The 21,061-nt window shown below is 40.3% G+C and overlaps 1 protein-coding gene across 1 annotated transcript in view; it reads right to left on the bottom strand.

Moving 5' to 3' along the window:
- Window positions 1–1,321: 1,321 nt before the first annotated feature.
- LOC102083779 (cytosolic phospholipase A2 epsilon) overlaps window positions 1,322–21,061 on the bottom strand; it is a 36,884-nt gene continuing 17,144 nt past the window's right edge. The window contains exons 7-21 of the mRNA XM_065064550.1: window positions 19,763–19,805; window positions 18,869–18,926; window positions 18,260–18,426; window positions 18,055–18,141; window positions 16,871–16,908; window positions 14,852–14,999; window positions 13,843–13,979; window positions 12,651–12,873; window positions 11,155–11,269; window positions 9,913–10,050; window positions 8,537–8,644; window positions 7,145–7,336; window positions 6,189–6,355; window positions 4,701–4,887; window positions 1,322–3,534 (exon numbers count right to left, since the gene is read on the bottom strand). Coding sequence (XP_064920622.1) covers window positions 3,326–3,534; window positions 4,701–4,887; window positions 6,189–6,355; window positions 7,145–7,336; window positions 8,537–8,644; window positions 9,913–10,050; window positions 11,155–11,269; window positions 12,651–12,873; window positions 13,843–13,979; window positions 14,852–14,999; window positions 16,871–16,908; window positions 18,055–18,141; window positions 18,260–18,426; window positions 18,869–18,926; window positions 19,763–19,805 — 2,017 coding nt within the window. The 3' untranslated portion in view covers window positions 1,322–3,325. The remainder of the gene's footprint in view (window positions 3,535–4,700; window positions 4,888–6,188; window positions 6,356–7,144; window positions 7,337–8,536; window positions 8,645–9,912; window positions 10,051–11,154; window positions 11,270–12,650; window positions 12,874–13,842; window positions 13,980–14,851; window positions 15,000–16,870; window positions 16,909–18,054; window positions 18,142–18,259; window positions 18,427–18,868; window positions 18,927–19,762; window positions 19,806–21,061) is intronic.

Here is a 21,061-nt window from a genome sequence, read left to right as displayed (position 1 = left end):
AACAGGTAGGATAAAACAGTTAATGGGAAAAAAGAGAGACAATGCTATTGCTGTCAGACTAAACCGGTTCTTGAAAAGCCAGTTCAAGGGCTTCTGTACCATATGTCCCTGTAATCCCAGGCCTAGGTGTGCAGTGCAGACACATTCATATGGTGATTTATATCTACTCAGTCTTGGTTCAGCAGGGCTAAGTGTCTCCTCAAGTCATTGTATTTTTCTCCCCTTCTTTCCTATGGCTTGTCTTTATTATATTTGTTTAGATGAAGAGTCCTGAAGCAATGACTTTCCTTAGCTCAGCTCCACCCCCATGAATACTTCTGCACCACTTTGCAGCTCAGATAGACTTTGGCTGTAATCCAGCTGCTTTTAAGCACCCGTGTCAGAGCCAGTAAACCCTGCCAGCCAGAGGCAAAACTCAGCACCGATCGCACACTCCATCCTCAGCCACGTGCGAAACCACCAGCATGGCAGGACACCTGAACCTGCCCCCATGAGCGCCCAGCTGACCCCTGTGCCATCGAAACCGGCATGGCTCCCAACTCATTGGAATAGGATTAAAAAGCACTGTCACAGACTGTTATAACTTCAGCAGCTCATAACAGATCAAAATGGCTAGGGGAAGGGCGCCCTTTGGCTTGTATTCTCCCCCGGCATATTGTCTACAAGCAAGAACCTACCCATTCCCTGAGCGTTCTTGAGCTTACTGTTTAAATACTGTTACCAGTCAACACAGTTCCTCTTTGCACATTCCCATGCAAAATAATATTAACTGTCAACTTGGTAGAATAGAGTTTTGCTATAGGATATGTTACTTCACCACACTGTGAAGGGTTTTGTCTGCCCACATGGCATGTTTCCTCCACGTACCAGTTGTAATTACGTAGCTCAACAAAATGTGTTTTTCATCACATCACAGAAAACCCTTGGCAACATCAGCATCTTTAAGTTGCAATGAAAGGCAGTGCTTTATTTCAACATCTCCTTGGAGGGCAAAACTATAAACCAGACTGTCTACCAGGACTGGGGCTCTGAAACTGTCACTCCCACAGTGCCACTGGCCAAAAAGCTCTCATTTTCATGAATAAAATTTGCAATCCACATCAGAGACAGGCCCTGCAGGAGGGAGAGACTGTGGGTTGTTTTGTAGCCCTGCAATTAATCTCCAAGACATTCCTTTATCCATGATGCTCACAGCAAATATTTGGTATGCTTTTATGTTCTTTGCAGAGATAACAACAGTTTTGTTTTCCTGGAACAAGGAACACACTGTGAACCTGGACCATATTACTGAAATGTCTGAATATGTGGAGCAAGTCAGAAGTCTAATTTTGTGAACAAGCCTTTATTGTCCAGTATTGTATACACAAAATATTTGCATGTAAATAACATTTCTTCAGAGCTGGAGGTAGCATGAGTATACAGACAAAAACTGCGTTTAGTTTGTCCTATGAGAGATTTTGCATTCAAATGGAGGCAATTCCCACAGTTACATGCAGAGCACGTAGCACCATATTTCTGATCACAACTAGTGAAACCAACATAGTAAACAAAACAAACCCAAAAACCAACAGCAGAAGTGTGTATTCATTCAAAACCTAGAGGGTTTTCAACAATATTTATGCTCTGATCTTCGGTTTTGCAACATGAGGCTGCAAAAGAAAAGTAAGGTTTGGTTTGACATCTTAAATGACGAAAAGTGTTGGCAAAGTAATTGTGAGCCAATTTGTAAAGATAATTCGTCATTTTTTCTTGCCAAAATGAAAATCCTCTGAGTATCATTTTGCAACAAGCCAAACACGTTATTTGATTGTAAATGAAACCTGTTATTTTCAGGTTGAGTTCCCTAAGATGACGAGGTAGGCAGTCTATTAAAAAGAAGCTATGTTTCAAATCAAAGATGTTTTGTAAAACATTAACATGAAATGTCTCAACTTACCCAAGTATTTTTACTAGCTTCTTTTAGCCTCAAATAATGACATCTAGTTAATATTTTTTTTTCACTGAGTAGACTCTTTGTTCAAAATTTTCTTAGTTGCCACTAGGACACAAAACTCATTAATAAAATGTGTATTTTCAGTTTGACTTATGGATTTATAATTTTTGCAGCTCATCCTCAGCCCTTTCCACAGTTCAGAAAAGAAACTTTCCATAAAAAGAATATTAAGAAAGATTAAAAATGCAAAGCCATAACAAATATTACTGGTAGATTTGTGCTAGATCTCATTGAGGGCCTGTTCAGAGCATTTTAAGACGCTATTGATTGTTGCGGGCTACCAACTCACTCCTGTTTATTTGCACGGTTTGAACAGGCAGAACTAAAGAAATAAGCATTTTTGTTTCTGAGCATGTCTCAAACTGTTTAAACAAACTGCATTTAGTAAAAGAACAAAGTTTTCATTCTCTAGTGGAATTAAAGTATTTTCATTTTAAGCACTTTTTAATTGAAGAAAGAAAGTTAAATATGAAAAGAACTTTAACTGGGAAAAAAATCCCAGGGTGATTTATTTTGAAAACTTCAAAATAAAATGTTGTCTTTTTATATATGCTATCAACACAGAACGATCAAAACTGACATAAGTCCACATGAAATTTTGATGTGCCCAAATTCCACGTTTTGCCGGAAAAGATTTTATATGTGAAAAATCTTATGCTACTTCCTCCTAAGTTGCTTCTTCTCATTTATGTACGATTCATTCACAGCTCAAGAGAGCCCAAGAGATGGACACGATTCACAGGGCTGGCTGTGTGCACACATTTGTCCCTATAACATTCCTGACCCCTGTAGCTGCTGTTCAGGACACTTGCAAAGCAGAGTTGACTCGGGGATCCCATACCAGCTTCCAGCCGTCTCTCAGGTTTTCTTCATTTTCTAGTGCTGGATGCACCTTGTTTTCCACAAAGAAGAATTGTAGGGAGCAGAAGTTTATACTCCCTTCTTACAGCCTGTAGGTGTGCTGGCTTGGTTGTATTACTGTAGCACTCTGGCGGTAAAAAATTATTTTCCTATATGTCATCCATTATAATAAGTTAGGCTTAAAATAACACTATTTTTTAAATGTAACAAGGATTTTAGGTAAGGACCATTCTACAGACAACCTTAAATAGAGACAAAGCATGTATAAAAAATTCACAGGCAATGTATTTGCCTATAGATGCCACTTATTTGGAATAGAAACAGCATCAAAACAAAAAGGCAAACCACTGAGCCACCTGGGGTAGTTTCTTTCTATAGTGCAGAATGGACAGTGTTCAAAAAGTTACGTCCCTTCTGTATTCTAGAGCATGAAAAACTCCTCTGAAAATATAGAGGTAGGTGGACAGGAGATTAGCACGTGTTTTGCCTTCTCCTTTGCATCGCTATCTGCAAGGCCTGCATAATCATCTGGGAGTTGTTCAGGATGTTGTATTCACTGAGGTTCAGCAGTCGGTGGAAATTCTCTTCTGTGTACCTGACCGAGAACATGCAGTAGGGTGAAAAACGACTGGTCAGGTCAAGTTGTCCTCCCTCCATTTCAGAGCAGCAGCGCTTGACACCTGGAGAGAAAGAGAAGTTGCTGCTGTGACATGGTGTTTGTCTCAGTCAGTGACAAGGTGCCCACAGTAGCCCAAAAAGGGGAACTTTCTGACGGAAGAGAAATCACAGGGTTTAAATGAGCTGATAATGCAGGTTGTGTATTGCCACTGCTTGCTAAAAGAACATTTTGTGCCTGAAGTGATGAGGGCAGAAGGGAGAAGTGAGGGACAGCATTGTAATAATCATCTACAGCTTACTCATGAACAACCGTCTCATTAAAGCCATGGATTAGTTGAGGATGTCACTCTGAAGGGGCACTCCGCTAGGTATGACCAGTGCGCTGCAGGACCTGTGCAAACCCCAGCTGAGAGAGAGAAGTTGCTAGTAACAGAATAGCATTTAAGGGAGAAAGGAATAACAGAAACATACAGAAACTTCCAGTTCCTGCAATCCTGATTGCAGTGTCAGGGGGCCCACCATCAGGATCCACCTGTCTTTGCATTGCTCGTGTCTCCTAAATCTGCAGAAGCAGAACTTTGGACTTTACCTCCCAGCTACCAAGGAGCAAAGAAAATGCATCCTAGTAAGTGGCAGTAAAGGAGGACAATATGGAGCAGATGGTGAGGGCAGAAAAAGAACGACAGTCCCCAACCACAGCAGAGTGAGAAAAATGACCCCCAGGCTGGTGCTGTACCAAAATCAGACACACCAATCTTGACATCGCAGGATTCAGCCTGAAAGCCAGGTTCTTGCTCCCCCACCATGATGTTTAGAAGTTTAGAAGCTCATACACCATTCATACATGAAACTATGCTTCCTCCAGTGTAGAATGAAATCCCTAGCCAACAGATGTAGGGGAAAATAATCTGTGTGAGCTATACTTTTCTCAGGAAGTAATCTTTTACAATTAGCTAGCAACACATTATTTTTGCAAATGGGAGAGAGAAGAAGGTAAACACCATTCAGAAGACAAAGGCCGTGTCTATCTTTTTAGGGCCACACAGATGACATGAATGGAGACACTAGCTTTGGCAGGAATGGGGAAAACAGGTGTAATTATCTCAAGTGCTCTCGCATGAACCCAGCCAGCAAAGATGGCCAGTAGCAGAGAAAAAGGCTCCATCTGAGTCAGGGAAGTAGGTAGTAGTGGCTTTTGATTAATCCTTTGCCACTGCTTGCAACTTACCAGGTGCTTTGTACTCTCGGAAGGTATCATTCACAAGGGGAAGAAAAATCACGATGGGACATCCTGGCAAATCTGAATCTTGGAATATGTAGCACTCCTTCAGACTTTTCCTATCTTCTTCAGTCAAAGTAACTTTAGGGAATGGGATTTTCTGCTCTGAGTAGTATTTGTATGCCTTATCTAGAACCTGGAATACCACAGAAATGGTCAGCATTGAAATTTAATTTGGTTGTCTTAAAGCCCCCAAATTGTTATCTAGTATTAAGGTTTAGTGACTCAGACCCATAGGGTGGGTTCCTTCTTATCAAGGGTTACTCTACACATAATTGCCATACACAGTAATCAGAATGCTAATCACAAGCTGCAAACACAATTTCAGAGTTAGAGACTTCATCCTGGACATTTTTTTTAAACATGGAAGTATTTTGCAGAAGTTTAGGGTAAAGCATGTAGGTTTAGTAAATGAAACAACCTGTGTTAAGTGTATTTTACAGAATTAATTAGTAAAGAGGACCTCGTCAAGGAAATGTTTAAAGTATCTTATTATGTGCTTGGAAGCCAGGAGATAAGAAAGTTAAGAGTGAATGCGCAATTACGTCTCTGTCTGTGCAGGCATCAGGGCGCAGTGTCAATTGAGATTGATATTTTACTGAGAAAGTCTGAAGTACTAGGCTATACTGTACCTTTTCCCTGAAATGTTTAGTACAATATCATGTCCTACTATGTACTGTGCTATTTAGTCTGCACCATCTAACAGCAGACACTATCAAATAGGAAACAGTTTCTACCAAAGTGCTTAAAATTGCAGCAGCCTTTCTTCATAAAATCAATCTAGACAATGTATGAGGCTGAAATGAAACTTCATTACATGCATGCCCCACGCATCATATGTCTTATTAACAGCAGCTCTCATTCACAAAAAATAATTTCACTTAAGCTGGCTAAGATGTTTGAGACCGAGTTTCTAACTAATCTCAGTTTCTGAGATATAAAGACCCCAAATTTTTTTCTGCAAGGCCTTATAGACTTTATCTCCATGAAACTGGAGTTTCTGAAGAATCATGCTTGTCATTGAATTTTCCTAGTAGCGACTTATTTGTCAGTGCAGAAATGATCTTCTCCTGATTATCCACCTAATTATCCACTATATTCTAACTTAAGTCAGGAGAAATAGTTTCCTCGTCTTTATGCATATTCCTGTGCAGGGTCTTGAAACCTGCTTAATTCAGCATAAAGCAGAAGAGGCTCTTCCCATCATTCTGGAAGACACCATGCTGATGTCCTCTTGAATAATTCAACATGTTCATAAACCAGCAAGAGAAATTCCAGGAAGAAATAGGAACAATATTAATAACTACATTGAGAAACATAGGGGATTGCAGTATTTAAGAAACGAACAGCTGAAATAACTAGCAGTTCTGGACACTACTGACTAGACATTTACAGGCAAAAGCAGAGAAAAACACATGGTAACAAGAGCCTCCTCACCGATGTGTGTGATCCAGTAGTATAACTTAAATATATTATGACATCCACTTCCCTCTGTGGCCTTAAAAGTGGTGCACTGCTGGTATTGACGAAAAATCCAGCGTCTATCATGCCCATATAATCAGGATTTTGCATCAGCTGGTTAGGACGTGAGTCTAACACAGTGTCTAAAAAGAAAATATTTATTGGAATAAGAAATTAGAAGCAGGAATTTTGACTGCAAAAAGAAATTAAAGGTGGAACTGACCATTCCAGAGGCCTGGTTTAATTTAATTGCAACACCACTGGATTGTCAAATGGGTACGGGAGGAACTGCGAAACACCAGCTAAATTCCTGTTCTGAAAAATCTTCTACGTTGAGGTTCCAGGCAATATATTACAGTAACTTGTCGTAATCGTTAATGCCAGTAGTTATTTCTAATATTTAAGCTAAATCTGCCTTGCTTTATTTCAATCATTTTTTCATCTTTTATCCATCACTGATTTGGAGAACAAAATATCCCCATCCCTTTTTTCATTTGGAGTTATGCCTCCCCATCAGTCCCCTCTTCTTTGGACTACAAACCCGCATTCCTTTCGAGTTTTCTCTCGTATGTCATGTTTTCTGGGATATTCCAGTTGCAGTTGAAGTCACAGGCACAGTCCTGCCAAATTAAGTCTTGCCATGTTCACCCTTCTCTCTGCTACTTCAAATTCGGCTCTGTCAGCTGTAAGCCTGCACTCTCAGCCTGGACTACAGACATCTCAGTTAAAGCACATAAACACATCCTTATCTTTAAAAACAGTCTTAAATATCTGGCAACACTGAAATCTTAATCTCTTCTCTCTGTTCAGAAAAGAAATGTTCTTTCAGGAGATTTTTTTTTCCCCCTCCCAATCCTGACAGGGTTCTTTCCTAAATTTCCCATCCCAAATCCACCTGAAAATGCTGCCTTTTAAATATTAGTCCCCATTACCTTTCCATCTACAGAAGTGCTCATTCTCCAGGTAGTTGTTGTGCAGCTGGTAACCCTTCAGGAAGTTGTGGTGATGGGCCACAGAGAAGCGGTCAGTCAACGCTCCCCGAAGGGCGCTGGCCAGGGGGCCAGGAGGGGTGTACATGCGAGTCCTCAGTTCGTGGGGTCTTGTAGGCAACACCGGGTCTTCATCTAGAGGAGTGGAGAAAAACTGGTGAACTGTTTGTTAATTTATGTTCATTTCTGGTTGTCCTGGTGTGTCGGAGATCTCAGGTGTTCTTCGGGAATAATTCACTTAAGCATACAAAAACTGTTCTGAAGGACAGGAGTGGCTGCTGGATGGTCTTAACCTTTGGCCTGAAGACAGAAGGCCATCAGAAGCAGACTTTAGTCTTGGAAAAGGGACAATTTAAGGGAACTAAGCGATTCAGGGAATGTCCTATCAGAAAGAAAGTCACATATCCTCACAGGGAGATATCATGCAACTGAGGCAAGCATGGAGAAAATGGGGCTGAAGCACATGCTCTGACCTAGTCAGATGGGCAACAACAGGGCACCACAGAGTCTATTGCAACAGTGACAGCTTCTACCTGATAATCACCTATGGCTACATGAGGCTATGCTTAATCAGTAGAATGAGAACATCCCAGGAAAACCTAGGGCATACATTCATATCTAGAAACCAGGGTGACTACATGGCAGCATATGTGGGTGAAAAGTAGAAATGGCACAAGGTGTGGTTTCTTGAAATCACAACCTGCTTTGCCAGATCAAGCGGCTGATGGTGCAGCAGAAGACACTTGGTGGTTTCCGTGATTGCACAGATGTAGTTCTTTGGTTTTGGGATGTCTGTAATTACAGTTACTATCATATGAAATAATTTAGCAATGAAACTGTGGTTTCTATATTGCTTCAGAAAATATCCTCTGGGCCTCTTTTATCTTTGTGCCAGGATGAATCCAACGCTGTAATTACTGTACTGAGTAATAAAACAAAAACCCAGGAAATATTGATTAGCCCATTTATATTCAGGTTTATTCTCTGCACATCTGCACAGGCAGTAAAAAGGACTTTATTCTGTACCACTGCTTCTTGGTTCTGTATTGTTGAGTGAGAATGGACAATGCCAACATACTTCCTGAGAAATGCATGACCCCTCTAAAGCTTCCTCTTAAGGCCAGAGCCTTTTAATCAGTGGTGTTTTAGTAAGACTAGTAATTACAGCAGCATTTTCCTGATTACCCTCTTCCTCTTAGTACTTATGGTGGGAGGGGAAGTCTCTATCTCTTAGGAGGATCCTGTGATGCTGTCTTCAACATAGTTGACAAGATGATGCCAAAAGGTATCCAGAAGACCAAGTGACCATAAATAAAAGACTTAATAATTTCTCACCAACTTCTTCTATTCTGTCTTGTGTCCATCGCTTCCAGAAGTCCTCTGAACTGTGGGACAGGCCCCATATTTGTAACAGGTTCACAGAAAATATACTGCTCCACATACCTGCAAAGGGAATTAGTGAACACAAGGACACATTTTAACAAGAAAAATGCCTGTTTCCTTCTCTTTTTATCTCTTGGATTAATTTTTGAATGTGCTTAATTTAAATATTTCAAAACTTCCAGGCTGTTAAATTCCCCTTAACTTTCTGTGGCTTGGGTCACACTGCCATCAGTTCCGCACCTCACCCACTGCATGGCTTGGGTACACAGTAAAGAGAGAGAAGAATGGGAGAGAAGTAAAGGTAAAGGAGAAAAAACACTCCAGAAGCAAAAGAAGAGCTCAGGTAAATCAGAGGAGCGAACTGGCTGTTCAGCCATTCAGTTTGTAAGAGCAGGTCTCACCCTGCAGCATGTAAAGGCTCACAGATGCAGTGTCTCCTGCTCTCCTCTTGTCTCCATCCAGGGCTGTCCCTCTCTGCCTCCCTACAGGGGCACTGGTGGCTTTGTTGACAAAACACAATGCAACCATTACATCTGCTGTTGTAAATTTAAATATGTATTCTTATTGGTCTACCATAAATGGACTTCGTAATTTTTAGTGGGACACAGAAAACAATACAGCATACACAATATGTAGAACATTAATTTTCAACTAGTGGGCCAGATAAAAAGGACCAGCCTGAGAAGCAGAGGTATTCCTTGGACTTATAGGCTGTTTAATATTATAGCATGTTTACTGAAGCCATGGAGCTTCTAAACAGCACAACTGTAAGAAGAGATGACTGAATCTGAACTTGCACAGCTCTATGTTCACCTGCCAGTGACTCTGACTCTGTGGTGAAGGGATATTATTACTTTTATACACAACCCATCAGTACAAGTCAGGGACTGACCAGAGACACTCAGAGACCCTTTGCTTCTGGTCTCATTTTTCACCCTGGGCAGCCTACATCTTTGGTAGATGACATTATCTACATGGAGTTGAAGTTAAACCTCACAGTTAAAGCACAGCTGCAGGTTTTCTGCACAACCAAAATTTTTATAAACTGGAGTGCAGTCAGAGAGGAATCAGAAAAATAACAAAAGAAGTGGGAAACATTCATTACAATGAAAGAATTATGGAAATTTATTCCACCTATGACTACTGAGACAGTGGTAAGAAACTGAAAAAAGTTGTGGGATTTTTCACTGCTACTACAAACTAACACACACTCCCATTTCCTGGCAGGTGATATTGTAGCAGTGTTCAGTATGTTAGACCAGAAATATCTACCCTCTAGTTAACAGCATTGCACCATTCTGAAGCATCAGGACAACACAATACATCACCTTGAAGGTAGCAGATCCGGGATTCGGGGAGCTTTTTTAATAAGCGACCCATGAAGAACTCGCTTCCAAAATGCTGTGTAGGAATGAAGCAGCCATACTTCAGCAGTCCCACCTCATAGGGGGTGAACTCGACCCACTCTGCAATACAGGCACAAGGGGACACTTGTAAGGCTCCCAGGCTCTCAGCTGGGTGTGGAACCAGGGGCAGTGAGGATGTGAACCCACCTCACCTCTGTTTGCCTTTGCAAAGCTGTGCTTATCCATGACTGCCTGCAGGGCCAGGCAGCTGAGCTGGGACACTGGCAATGGGGAGGCAGGACCAGACATGCTGCTCATGTCATGCTGCCCGTGGCACAAGGTGCACGCCGGGATCACAGCAAAGCTCCAGCTCTTGCACCCCCTGTGTGCACTTACCAGTCCAGGCTTCTCCAGTGTGCACAAGGTTTTGATCTGCCCTTGCATATGCCACATCTAGGTGAAAGTACTTCCACTATTATCAATACAGTAAATTTGACTTCCCTTGAGAATTTGGTTGTGTAAAAAGACATGTACTTAGCTCTTCAGAAACAAGTTTTTTGTTAGAGGCTAATTTTATCTTTTTATGTGGTATATAAGAAAGGCAGAACTTTGACTTTCTTGGATGTCCTCTCAACATGAAGTACAGTTATCTTATAAACTGCAGAGTAAGCAAAGACTGGGATAGAAAGGTCATGGACCATAATCTCCTTTTCATTAAGAAGTGATTCATTTTTTCATCTCAACCATAGAATTTTTATGTTAATTTCTCCTCCACTTCTTCATCTCCTTCAGCTGCTTCTCCCCATGGAAAAAATTAACGAAAACAATGAGCAAAGCAAAGATTCAGTTTGGAGTAAGTTGGATGCTTTGCTAAACTTTATCATAACTATGTGGTCTTTCTTCATGTTGAAACTATAACTAGGCATTGACAAAAAGCAGTATTTAATTCTCAGACAATTACAATACTTCTTCTACGTGTATCAGATAACATTTCAGAAATGGCCTTTCTGGCAGGATTTTGACTGTGTATGTCTAGACAGTGAAATCCTGATCTCAATAAGCTCCTGTATTAAAACTGTAAAGCATGGATGTGATGGTTATTTCTCCAAAAAGCAACTGACACACCAGAACTGTTTTCTCCAAGTGCTTCCAAGCAAAAATGACCAAATCACAGAAATTCTGTTGCCAGTTTTAGCCCCACAGGATCTGAAACATCATCCTTACCTTTGAAATCATTGGTGCTGTAGCTGTCCCGGACGTTGACTGACACATAGATCGGCAGTGGGTTCTGGCCATCACACAGTGCTTCTTGCTGGTCTGAAAGTTTGTGGGGGTCTTTCTGGTTTTGAAGAAAAACAGTTATGTGAGAAAAGATGGAAACAACACATTGTGAATTCAATAGCCCCAGTGCTGGAGAAGTCAGGCAGCTCTGCCTTCCACATGCAGGAAATGCCAGAGCAGCTCCACGCACCCACCCACCAGTGACAGACCAGTCTCCCAGGGTCCAGCCCAACTTTGTGCATGGGTTCACAAAGAGGCAAGGAGAGGCAAAACTACTCCTGCATAGATGTCTGTACATACTAGCAAGTACTGCCCTGGCAAGTTGGAGTAGTGGGAAGCTGCCCCTTAGGATGAGGAGCACAGAGTTTCCTTTCTCAGTACACAAGAGCTGTTCACAGTCCAGGCCTTGCAAGGGGACTGGAATATGGCTGCAAATTATTTGCATCCCACTCAGCTTCTCTTCTCAAAAAGCATATTCTCATTGAAGAGGTTTGTAAAAAACATAAAATCTCATGAACTGCTGACAAATTTAAGAGCAGCTAATTCTGGTAGATTAGGGAGATGTTAATGGTTACGTGGCAATTGTTAGCACTGTTCAAAGGGGAAGATGCTTGGCTAGATTTTGAGGGGGATCTCATCTAGCTGAGGGTAAAAGAGAGGCAGCTATTCATCTTATACCTTTGTTTAATATGTAGTATTCCTCTCTGTATGTATCTATTGTCTGTTTACACATATATAATACTGTATATTTACTTATAAAAATAAATAAATAAACCCAAATGAATGGCTGAATGATTGCCCACACTGTAGCACACTTCTGTTTGATCCTCAACTGCTCTTCCCTTCCCACTTCCCAAGTACCAAAAAGCACACAATCCTTGAACTGTGGTCCAGCTGTAGAAAGAGGGAGTGAACTGCTGTACTGTAGGGGTAAGAAACACTTTAAATAACAGAAAAACAATTTTGTTATTGTTTGTAAATATTAATATTACTTAAACCAGCTACTGTCTGCACAGTCCTTCTCAGCAAAACTAAAATATGAACTTGCCTCCAGCATAGCTGCAGATCAAGTTACCTGCCAGTGGATGCAAATCAGCAAGGACTCTAGCTGTTTCACATGTGCTTTGTATAGTTTTTACACCATTGAGATTACTCTGGTTTGCAGCTTGAACTCTTTTTGCATGCATAAGACTGCTTCCACTTCAATTTAAATACCAGTTAGATTTAAAATGGCTGCACCCACAACCTAATTTACTAACATATAGGATGCATATAGTCTTCCTAGGCAGACTATCAGAGTAAATAAAAAAATGTGAGAGTTTTTGACCTGGAGAACTCCACTCTGTTTTGAGGTACATTCTCTGAAATGATGGGCTAGTTTTCTCTCTATTCACTAAGAGAAAAATGCATGTTTGTCCAGCAAATGGAATATATCATACCCCATCATTTAGTAAGTACTCAATGATGAGCCCCCAAAGATCTATAAACGATGTCCTATATCCCTCTTCTTGCCGGTGACAAAGCTGCTTGTTGTAGTACTTCATGCGATCCATAGAGAAACAGCTCATCTTGCATTTGGTTGCTTGTTTTTGGGCTTCACTAATATGCGAGTCTAGGTCCTTCTGCGACCAGTAGGCATCTCTGTATAAGTTGGCCATGGTCCTGGAGAAAGATAACACAGACAGAAAATGTCAAGTGGAGTAAAAAGACTCTTGAAATTTTGTGCCTTTGGGGATAGAGGTTTACAATCAGGGATTCACTTCTGCTCATACACACTCTGGTTTTGCTGCTCCATCCAGCAGAATGAACACTCCAGAGTCTATGACTATTTAAAAGATGGCAGTGAAGAATAATGTATTTTTTATGTTCTTCACTTTTCTTTTTTTTTTTTTTTCCCAAACAGAACTGGCAGCAGCATAAGAGATAAAATTGCCAGGTGTGAACATAGAGGTACATTTCTGAAGCACAAATTAAGCAGAAAATTACAATAAATTTTCTTGGCTTGCCATAAATCAGTTCACACCAGCTGCTGTATCTTGGCTTTGTATCACTTAGTGATAATCTTGTGGTATGTTTATGCTTTATTTTAATGCCGTCCTCTATTTTACCAGCCTTCCCTACATGGGGCAATCAGATGTTGGGCATTCGTAGGTGCTGTGAGCAGGGAATAACGCTGCCCAAAAGAACTCAGTCCTTCCCCAAACTGACAGGTTGGAGGGGTAAGTGTGCACTGTCCTGCAGTTTTCTTTGTGTGACCCATTAGAAAGCAGAGCCATTTTCAGAAGCTACCAGGAACAACAACTGGGACACCAGTGGAGAAAGGAAGAGGAGTGATGCGACAGGCAGTCTAACATCCACAGTAACTACTTACTTAGAAATCATTTTGACAAGTGTAATTGTCATATACATATTTAACTACTGCAAATGTTGAGTTGAAAAGCACAGTAAAGAATTGCTAATAAAAAAACCAGTGTATCAGATCAAGATGATGTTTAATGGCCCATTACTGAGAAATAGCTTGTTTCTATGTTTGAAGAAAATCTCCTGATCTCATCTTCTTTCAGAAGTTCCTCTCTGCAGCAGCGTCACCCTCAAAAGGCCTGGTCAAGCCCCCTGAGTGAGCTTGCTTACCAGGTGGTGCCAGACAATCCACTGATGTATGTTACACAGTCCAGGAGATTTAATTTCTTGAGTCCCATGAGGCTGCCATATAGTCCTGTCATTGACTTCAGTCCTCCACCTGTCGTGATGACAGCCACAACGGGGACCTGTTAGGCAGAAGAGGATGGAACATTCACACTGACAGCGTTCAACACAACGTCCCAGACTGCAATAGAGTCTGGTCACCACATCAGGTCCAGGTCCTGATCTCAGAGCTTGGGTCTGTTTTCAGAAAGCGAGGCTCCAAAACCAAGCAATGACTACAACTGCTGCTTCCCTTTGCATTAACATAGTTTCAGAGATTAACCCAAACCTGGGTTCTTGCCTGTCTCTAGGACATATGCGGCACAGATTAACAAGAAGAAACCCTTCTGTGGAGGCAACAATGTATTTTTTCTACATTTCTCACTCTTTTGCCGCTTTTTTCTTAATTTACACATCTGCTACTACTGTATGAAAATCCACATACCAGCCTCATGAAAAAATGCACTCTGTTCACAGCCAGTGTTGTTAAGCTACTCTCATCAATGCTGTTATTCTTCAGTATTGTGAAATTACTTTAAAATAAATTATATTTACTTTAAGAAATTTCAAAACTGCAAGAAAGCGAAGATATTATAAGAAGCACTCAGAGATGTTTATCGTAAACTCTCAAAAAGGGAAGAAATCTTTGCTATATAATGTATTTAGTCTGCACACAGTGTTTTTGAACCAAGCCATTTATGGCATAAGATGGCAGGGATGAATGCACCTCAAATCTGACAAATTCCAGATTGACAGTCATGAAGGATGCAATTATTGCAATTTGTCGTTCTTGCAGTAATAAACCTTGGCAGCAGAAGCAAATGTGCTTAAGATATATGGACAAGCTGGTACATGCACAACAGATACATGTGTCCCATTTTGATGACCACTTGCCTAGAAGAGTACATGAAGGCACTAGAAATTCAACATATGCCACCCCCCTGCACACACGTACTTCATGATCCTGTAGATCCTGTTGTAGGTGAAAAACATTTTTCAGAGCACTTGCTACATAGCTTTTTCTTTTCCCCAGGAAAGCCATCTCCTCTGAACACAAGTCAAACCCAAAGCGCATGTCCAGGTCTTGGTGGCATGAACAATTACTAAGATAAAAACAGGCACATATTTTACATATTAACACACCCATATCAATATAGGACTTTGAGCAAAGATAATCTACAGCACCCTTCCTTTCAAACAGGGTGATGCAATGTGACAGGAGCAAAAGAGAATTCTATTTTTAAAAGTAACGAAACTTATATCAATTAGTAAGCTTAACCAGTGGCATTATACCCCATCATTAGTAATTGATGAAGATATAAATGAAAAAAAAATAATATTCTAAAACTAAAACAACTACAAGCTTAGAAAATCTGTGTGAATGGTAAAAAGTGAGTGTATTGATTCCCATTTCACGAGATATTTTCTCATTCTGAATGTAAAATAAACCCCAGTTTTCCAAGGTTGGCAATTCCAACGTGAAGGTTATTTCTCGTTTTGAGCAACTGGAGTGGGACTACATCCCCCTCTAGCGGTGAGTATCGCCGGGGAGCAAACCCATCCATCCACTGTCGGGCTTGTGTGGCCGTGTAACCCCGCTGGAGGGAGGACCTGGGTGACACACAGCCCCTGGATGGATGGAGATGGGTCACTGAGTTCAGTGGGGAAGGATTTCACCCCCACTACCGTGATCTGTCTGCACGTGCACAAGCCGTCTCATGGGTCAATACTGTCAGTTGTATTTCACATCAGCCTTGACTCAAAAATGGTGAAGCTTAATGTTACTCAGAGGAACAATTTGTTTGCATCCACTTTGAAATTTAATAAGTCATTCCTTAAAAATAGACTGTTGGAGCTTATTTCCCTGGGCATTTGTGCTCTTCCACTCACTGACCTCCCTCTTGTCTCTTCGTGCCCCGTGCCTACAGGACACCAATGGGCAAGAGATCTGGCGTGGTGTCTTCAGGCCCAAGCTACCCGTGGACTCCCTGCCTGGCCAGCTAGCCCTGGCCAGCCATTGTAAAACTGCAGGATTTTGCTTTTTCTTTCAGGGACCGACCTCTTTTCTACTGAGTTCATAATTTCAACCAAACCTGTAATTAAATTTATTTATGAGATTTCTCCACCATCAGATTTGGGTAAAATCAGCCAAATGATTGCAACTATATTTGTAAATGAAGACATGCAAGGGGAACTGAGTTGGCTGGAGCTGTAAAAGCCAGTTTCCGTTGTAAATCAAGATATAAATGAACTGTTTTTAAAGTTCTCTGAATGTAAAATAAACAAATGGAAAGCATTTTTCCTGTTCTGGTATAGTGCTGGTTTTCCTACTGTCATTGATTACTTACCTTTCAGAAATGAATGATAGAAAAATTCTGCTTGAATTCAAAGTTAAGTTATTTACCCCTTTTACTTCCTAGTCAGGCACACACAGAAAAGATCAGTTTACCCGGTTCTGTGTATCACATATGGTTATGGATAACATGGAACATCTTCATGTTTACTGATGAGTATTAATGAGAATGTCTGTAAATGTCAAATCACTAGCCACATTGTCTACCTGAACTTCTGCTCAATATACACTTCAGCTGCTACTGAACATTGGCAGTTAAGAAAAAAACAAATGTTTATAATTTCTGATCAACTTTATTGTTTACTTCTGTCCATTCTGGTGTTTTAGTCAGCTTTGTTGTTTTTGTGAATTTCAGAGAATGATGTTGATCAAAAATAATATACTGTGGTCAGAAGGGAAGGGTTAATGTTAAAATAAATACATGTTTATCAATATTTATTGATTAAAGCCAAATCTTCCTAAGGTTATTTATGTATAATTTGCTGTGCATGTATTTTATGTTTTATAAAAAGCACGTTCTGTTTTTGAGACTGAAAATACCTGCTTGTGTCATTTCCATGTGGCTAAAACAATATCAAAATCAATAACCTAAGTTTTCAGGAAGAGAAGAAGAACTCTTACCAGCTTTGTGTTCTCACATTCAAGTCAAATCTTTTCTCCTGGAAAACAAGAATGTGTACTGTAATTTCTTTTTTTTTTCCCCTTTCTTTCTTGATGTTGGAGCTTGATTTAGGCCCCAAGAAGGTCTGGAAATTGCAAAGTTAAATGTCTGAGATCTCGGCATATACTTCTGAAAGCATTCACTTATCTTTGGTGGAACATCCCTGCCCACAAATCCCAAACACTTCCAGACCGCAGAAACCACTAGCAATCTTAGTACAGGAGGTTCCTGAGACCCATGCAGTAGGTTCTGTTTGCCGTGTTATTCACAAGCTTTCTGCAGTATCCTGAAATACTATTTTTTGTATGTTTCCCGTTCTTTATGTTCTAATACATAACACATCTTTGACATCCTGGCCACAGTCTCACAGTGAAGAGCCTGCAAGTCTGCATTTGCTGCTGCCAAGACTTCATCCTGTCTTAAAGCAGTTATTGCAAACTTAATAATAACTAACAAAAATATTCTGTTTTGAGAGAATGTTTTAATGGTTTTGAAATCTACTTCTTCACAATATGACTATTAATATTTGGACAAGATTGTCCCTAATAATCTGGAAATCTGTAGGTACTTTTTAGCAGAAACACTTTTTTTTTTTTTTTATAGTAAGGATCCTTTTCTTCTATTAACTTCATTCAAAATTATACAGTACATAGATCTATTTCATGCAATAATACCATTACATTCTTTAAAATCCATACAATATTTCTAGTATTTTCAATATATTTTAATATACTGTCCTTTGAAGCAAAAGGTTTATTAGGGGCAAGTTTATTGACATTTTCCCTAGCTTGTGTACAAGGAGCAACTTTCAGTTTGGACCCTAAGCAAAGGATGAGTCAGTGAGCCTTCGAGTAAAAGCAGGAGAGACATAATGAAGGAATCACCATATTTTCTTGTTGGTCTCTATATCCGCTATTGACACATAAGAGTGGCATCTATAGACTAGTTGAGACTAATGAAAGGTCAACCTTCTTCTGTGAAGAAAACAGTTGGAGAAACAAAGCTCCTGTTTAAGGTCTGAGAAAAAATCAGAATATTTCTCACCTTCTTATAAGCCATCTGGGGCAGTATTATGGGGACTTATAGAAAGAATTATTTCAACCTGAGTGACCTTTTATTCCTGAAGTCTGGAAGTGATACTCACCTCTGCGATGGTAGTTGTCTTTCCCATGGGCAGCGAATTCAGCATCACCACAGGGGAGCCCGTCTCTGTACTGTACTTACAGGTCCACTGGAAAAACAACATGCTTTAAGGAGAAAAGCAGTAAAGGGTTTACCCTTTCCCCCTCCTCACACTTTCTAGAGAGGTACTCATGGTCAGTTCGTCATAAAGCCCATTTCCAACATACAGGGTGGTAGCGTCTCTTCTTTGGCAACATGATGTCCAGTGTTGGCTCCGCATACTTGATATAGTGGAACGTGGTGGGACCTGGCGGGCTGGCCACTCCATCAGGGCCCAGTGTGATATCTCGCGTCCCCTCAAAGGAGCCCCTCACAGTGAGGGAAAGCTCTTTCTCTAAAAGAACAAAACAAAGCTTGTGAGAAATGTCACTGTAACTTAACTGGAAAACTCTGCTGGCTTGATAATAAGTGGGGTGCTGTAGAGTTTGGACTACAGCTTTGTCTGGTGGAAAACACTCTGAAGGGAGCACTAACAATGAAGGGAAATGAACAAACAGAGGCTGTATACATGGAAAGGGGACTCTGAAAGCTCTCGCTGTTCTATACAACTGGAATTTCAACTTTGATTTAGGTCTAATAGACCTTATCAACATACATATGAGGGAGTACAAGATACAGTCATAGAAGCATATAACAACCTAATGTGTTTACCTGGTGTTAACTGCACTGTATACTGTAGATACTATTTATTTCTCTAATACCTTATATGAAAGAGGCATCCTCTCATCAATAAGCATGTAGTTGTTTGTAAATAGATAACAAAGCAATAATCTTACTCGATTTTTGCTGTGCCTTCTCTGCCACTTCAACTTCCAAGCAGCACAGTTCACGACACTGTAAAAGACAGAGAAAAAGAATCTGTGAGAAAGATTGTCCCATCCCAGTCTTGTTACAGAGAGCCATGAATCGCTCAGCTTTGGACATGTCTTGTTCCCTGAAGTGCCTAGTTCCCTGGTGATTCTGGGCTAGAAGCTGCTGACTAATAAAAAATAAAACCTTTGAAGGGAGTTGTAGAGCATCCTCCAATAAAAATGACATACAACTGGGAGCAGTAAGAGGAATATGGAAAAAAAAGAAAATCAGGAGCATTTTTAGGATGTTAAGATAGATATAGAGGGTTAAACTGGGAAAAGCATAAATGAAAGATATTTTGCTGAGTGACCTAGAGTCAATAGTAGAAAAAGTTTTCTGAGGAAGCACTGCTATTGTGTTTTTTTTTTAATGGCACTCACTCTTCTTTCACATAATGTAATTACAATAGGTCAATGCCTAGCACTGAGCTTACCCACTAGACATGGCTTGTCTCCCAGAGGAGGAAAGGCCTGGGTAGGTTATCAGCAAATGGCTTCACAGTGTTTTTACCACTGTGCTTTAATAGACAGTGGTACATTTTTGAAAAACTAGTACCAGAGGAAAGGTCTATATGTGTGTGTGTGTGATGTGTCAAAATATAGGACAAATGGGAAATAGTGGGGTATCACCAATGAATAGGACAATAAAATATTAGTATTTCATTCTCAAAGTATCTTCAACAGGAAAGGGGTGGGGGGTGAAAGAGAAAGAACTGGCCTACTGGCTATTTTATAGTTCACAGATTCTCTAACCCACACCCTCCCTCCCCCTTTGTATTAAGGAAATACTTGTAGAAAATGTCTTCAGAAAAAACATACCACCAGGACTCCATTGGTAGCAATGGCTTCGTAAGGACCAGAACTAGGAAACAAAATTAAAAACATGGATTTTTTAGATCAAACAAATGACTATTCATCCTTGCCCAAGATGTTGCCTTTTCTCCCCCTTTAGAAGAATGATGGGCAGAGGGACCTCAGCAGCTATGCAACAAGCTCCTTTTCATGCTTGCTTGGACTGCACACTGTGCTGAGAGGACTTGCCTCTGTGCCAAAGCTGAGCAACGTGTATCACAGCCACTTTTTTGCAGTGCAACCTCATGATCATCTAAAATGGAATCTGCAGTTAGGCAGTCAAGTTATTTTTCTCAGTAAAGTACATGTATCTCAGCAGTAACATGCTAATACCATCAGAGTGGTTCCAAAGAATGTTTATTGATATGGTGATAGGCACAATATAAATATAAATTAGAAATAGAAATAGAAATAGAAATAGAAATAGAAATAGAAATAGAAATAGAAATAGAAATAGAAATAGAAATAGAAATAGAAATAGAAATAGAAATAATAGAAATAATAGAAATAGAAATAGAAATAGAAATAGAAATAGAAATAGAAATAGAAATAGAAATAGAAATAGAAATAGAAATAGAAATAGAAATAGAAATAGAAATAGAAATAGAAATAGAAATAGAAATAGAAATAGAAATAGAAATAGAAATAGAAATAGAATATGCCAGCATATCCCCATTGGGAAGCCCAGTTCTGTGTATTTGCTGATATACAAATGCAATCAAAGGGGCAGAAGGCAGTGGGTATGAATTATACGAAAAAAAAAAAAAATCAAGATTATTCAGGTGAAGTCAGGAGAGGGTGTGGAGTGACTTGAATTCTGGTCTTGGCTCCCCACTAGTTCGAGGGCTGACCTTAGGCTGGTCACTTTATTTCTGCTGTGCCTTAGTTACATCATAGTAACACAGAGGCAAAAATATTGATTCATATGAACAGCAGGTGACTCTGCTGGAGAAAAAGCCCTGCACTAGAGTTTCCAACACATTGTGCTGGGCAGAAAGACAACAGAATTACTAGGATGAAAACAGTGCTGCAAGGGAAAATCAAAGGAGTCAGAGATACACTGGAAACCTGGACTGAACGGTTCAGTATCAGGAGTCTGTCTAGCATACAAGCTGAAACAAGCATGGAACGGTTGATAGACATGCGTGCACACAAAAGCTTATGCACACACACTCGTAAAGTGTCCTGAAATAACCCCAGGTAAACAATCTGACATTGTGGATAGGAGAGACAGTGCTGGGAGGTGTCTTTGAAAGCAACTGAACT

The sequence above is a fragment of the Columba livia genome, chromosome 5 (genome assembly GCF_036013475.1).
Source record: "Columba livia isolate bColLiv1 breed racing homer chromosome 5, bColLiv1.pat.W.v2, whole genome shotgun sequence".
Lineage (NCBI taxonomy): Eukaryota > Metazoa > Chordata > Aves > Columbiformes > Columbidae > Columba > Columba livia.
This window is presented reverse-complemented; position numbering and strand designations above follow the sequence as displayed.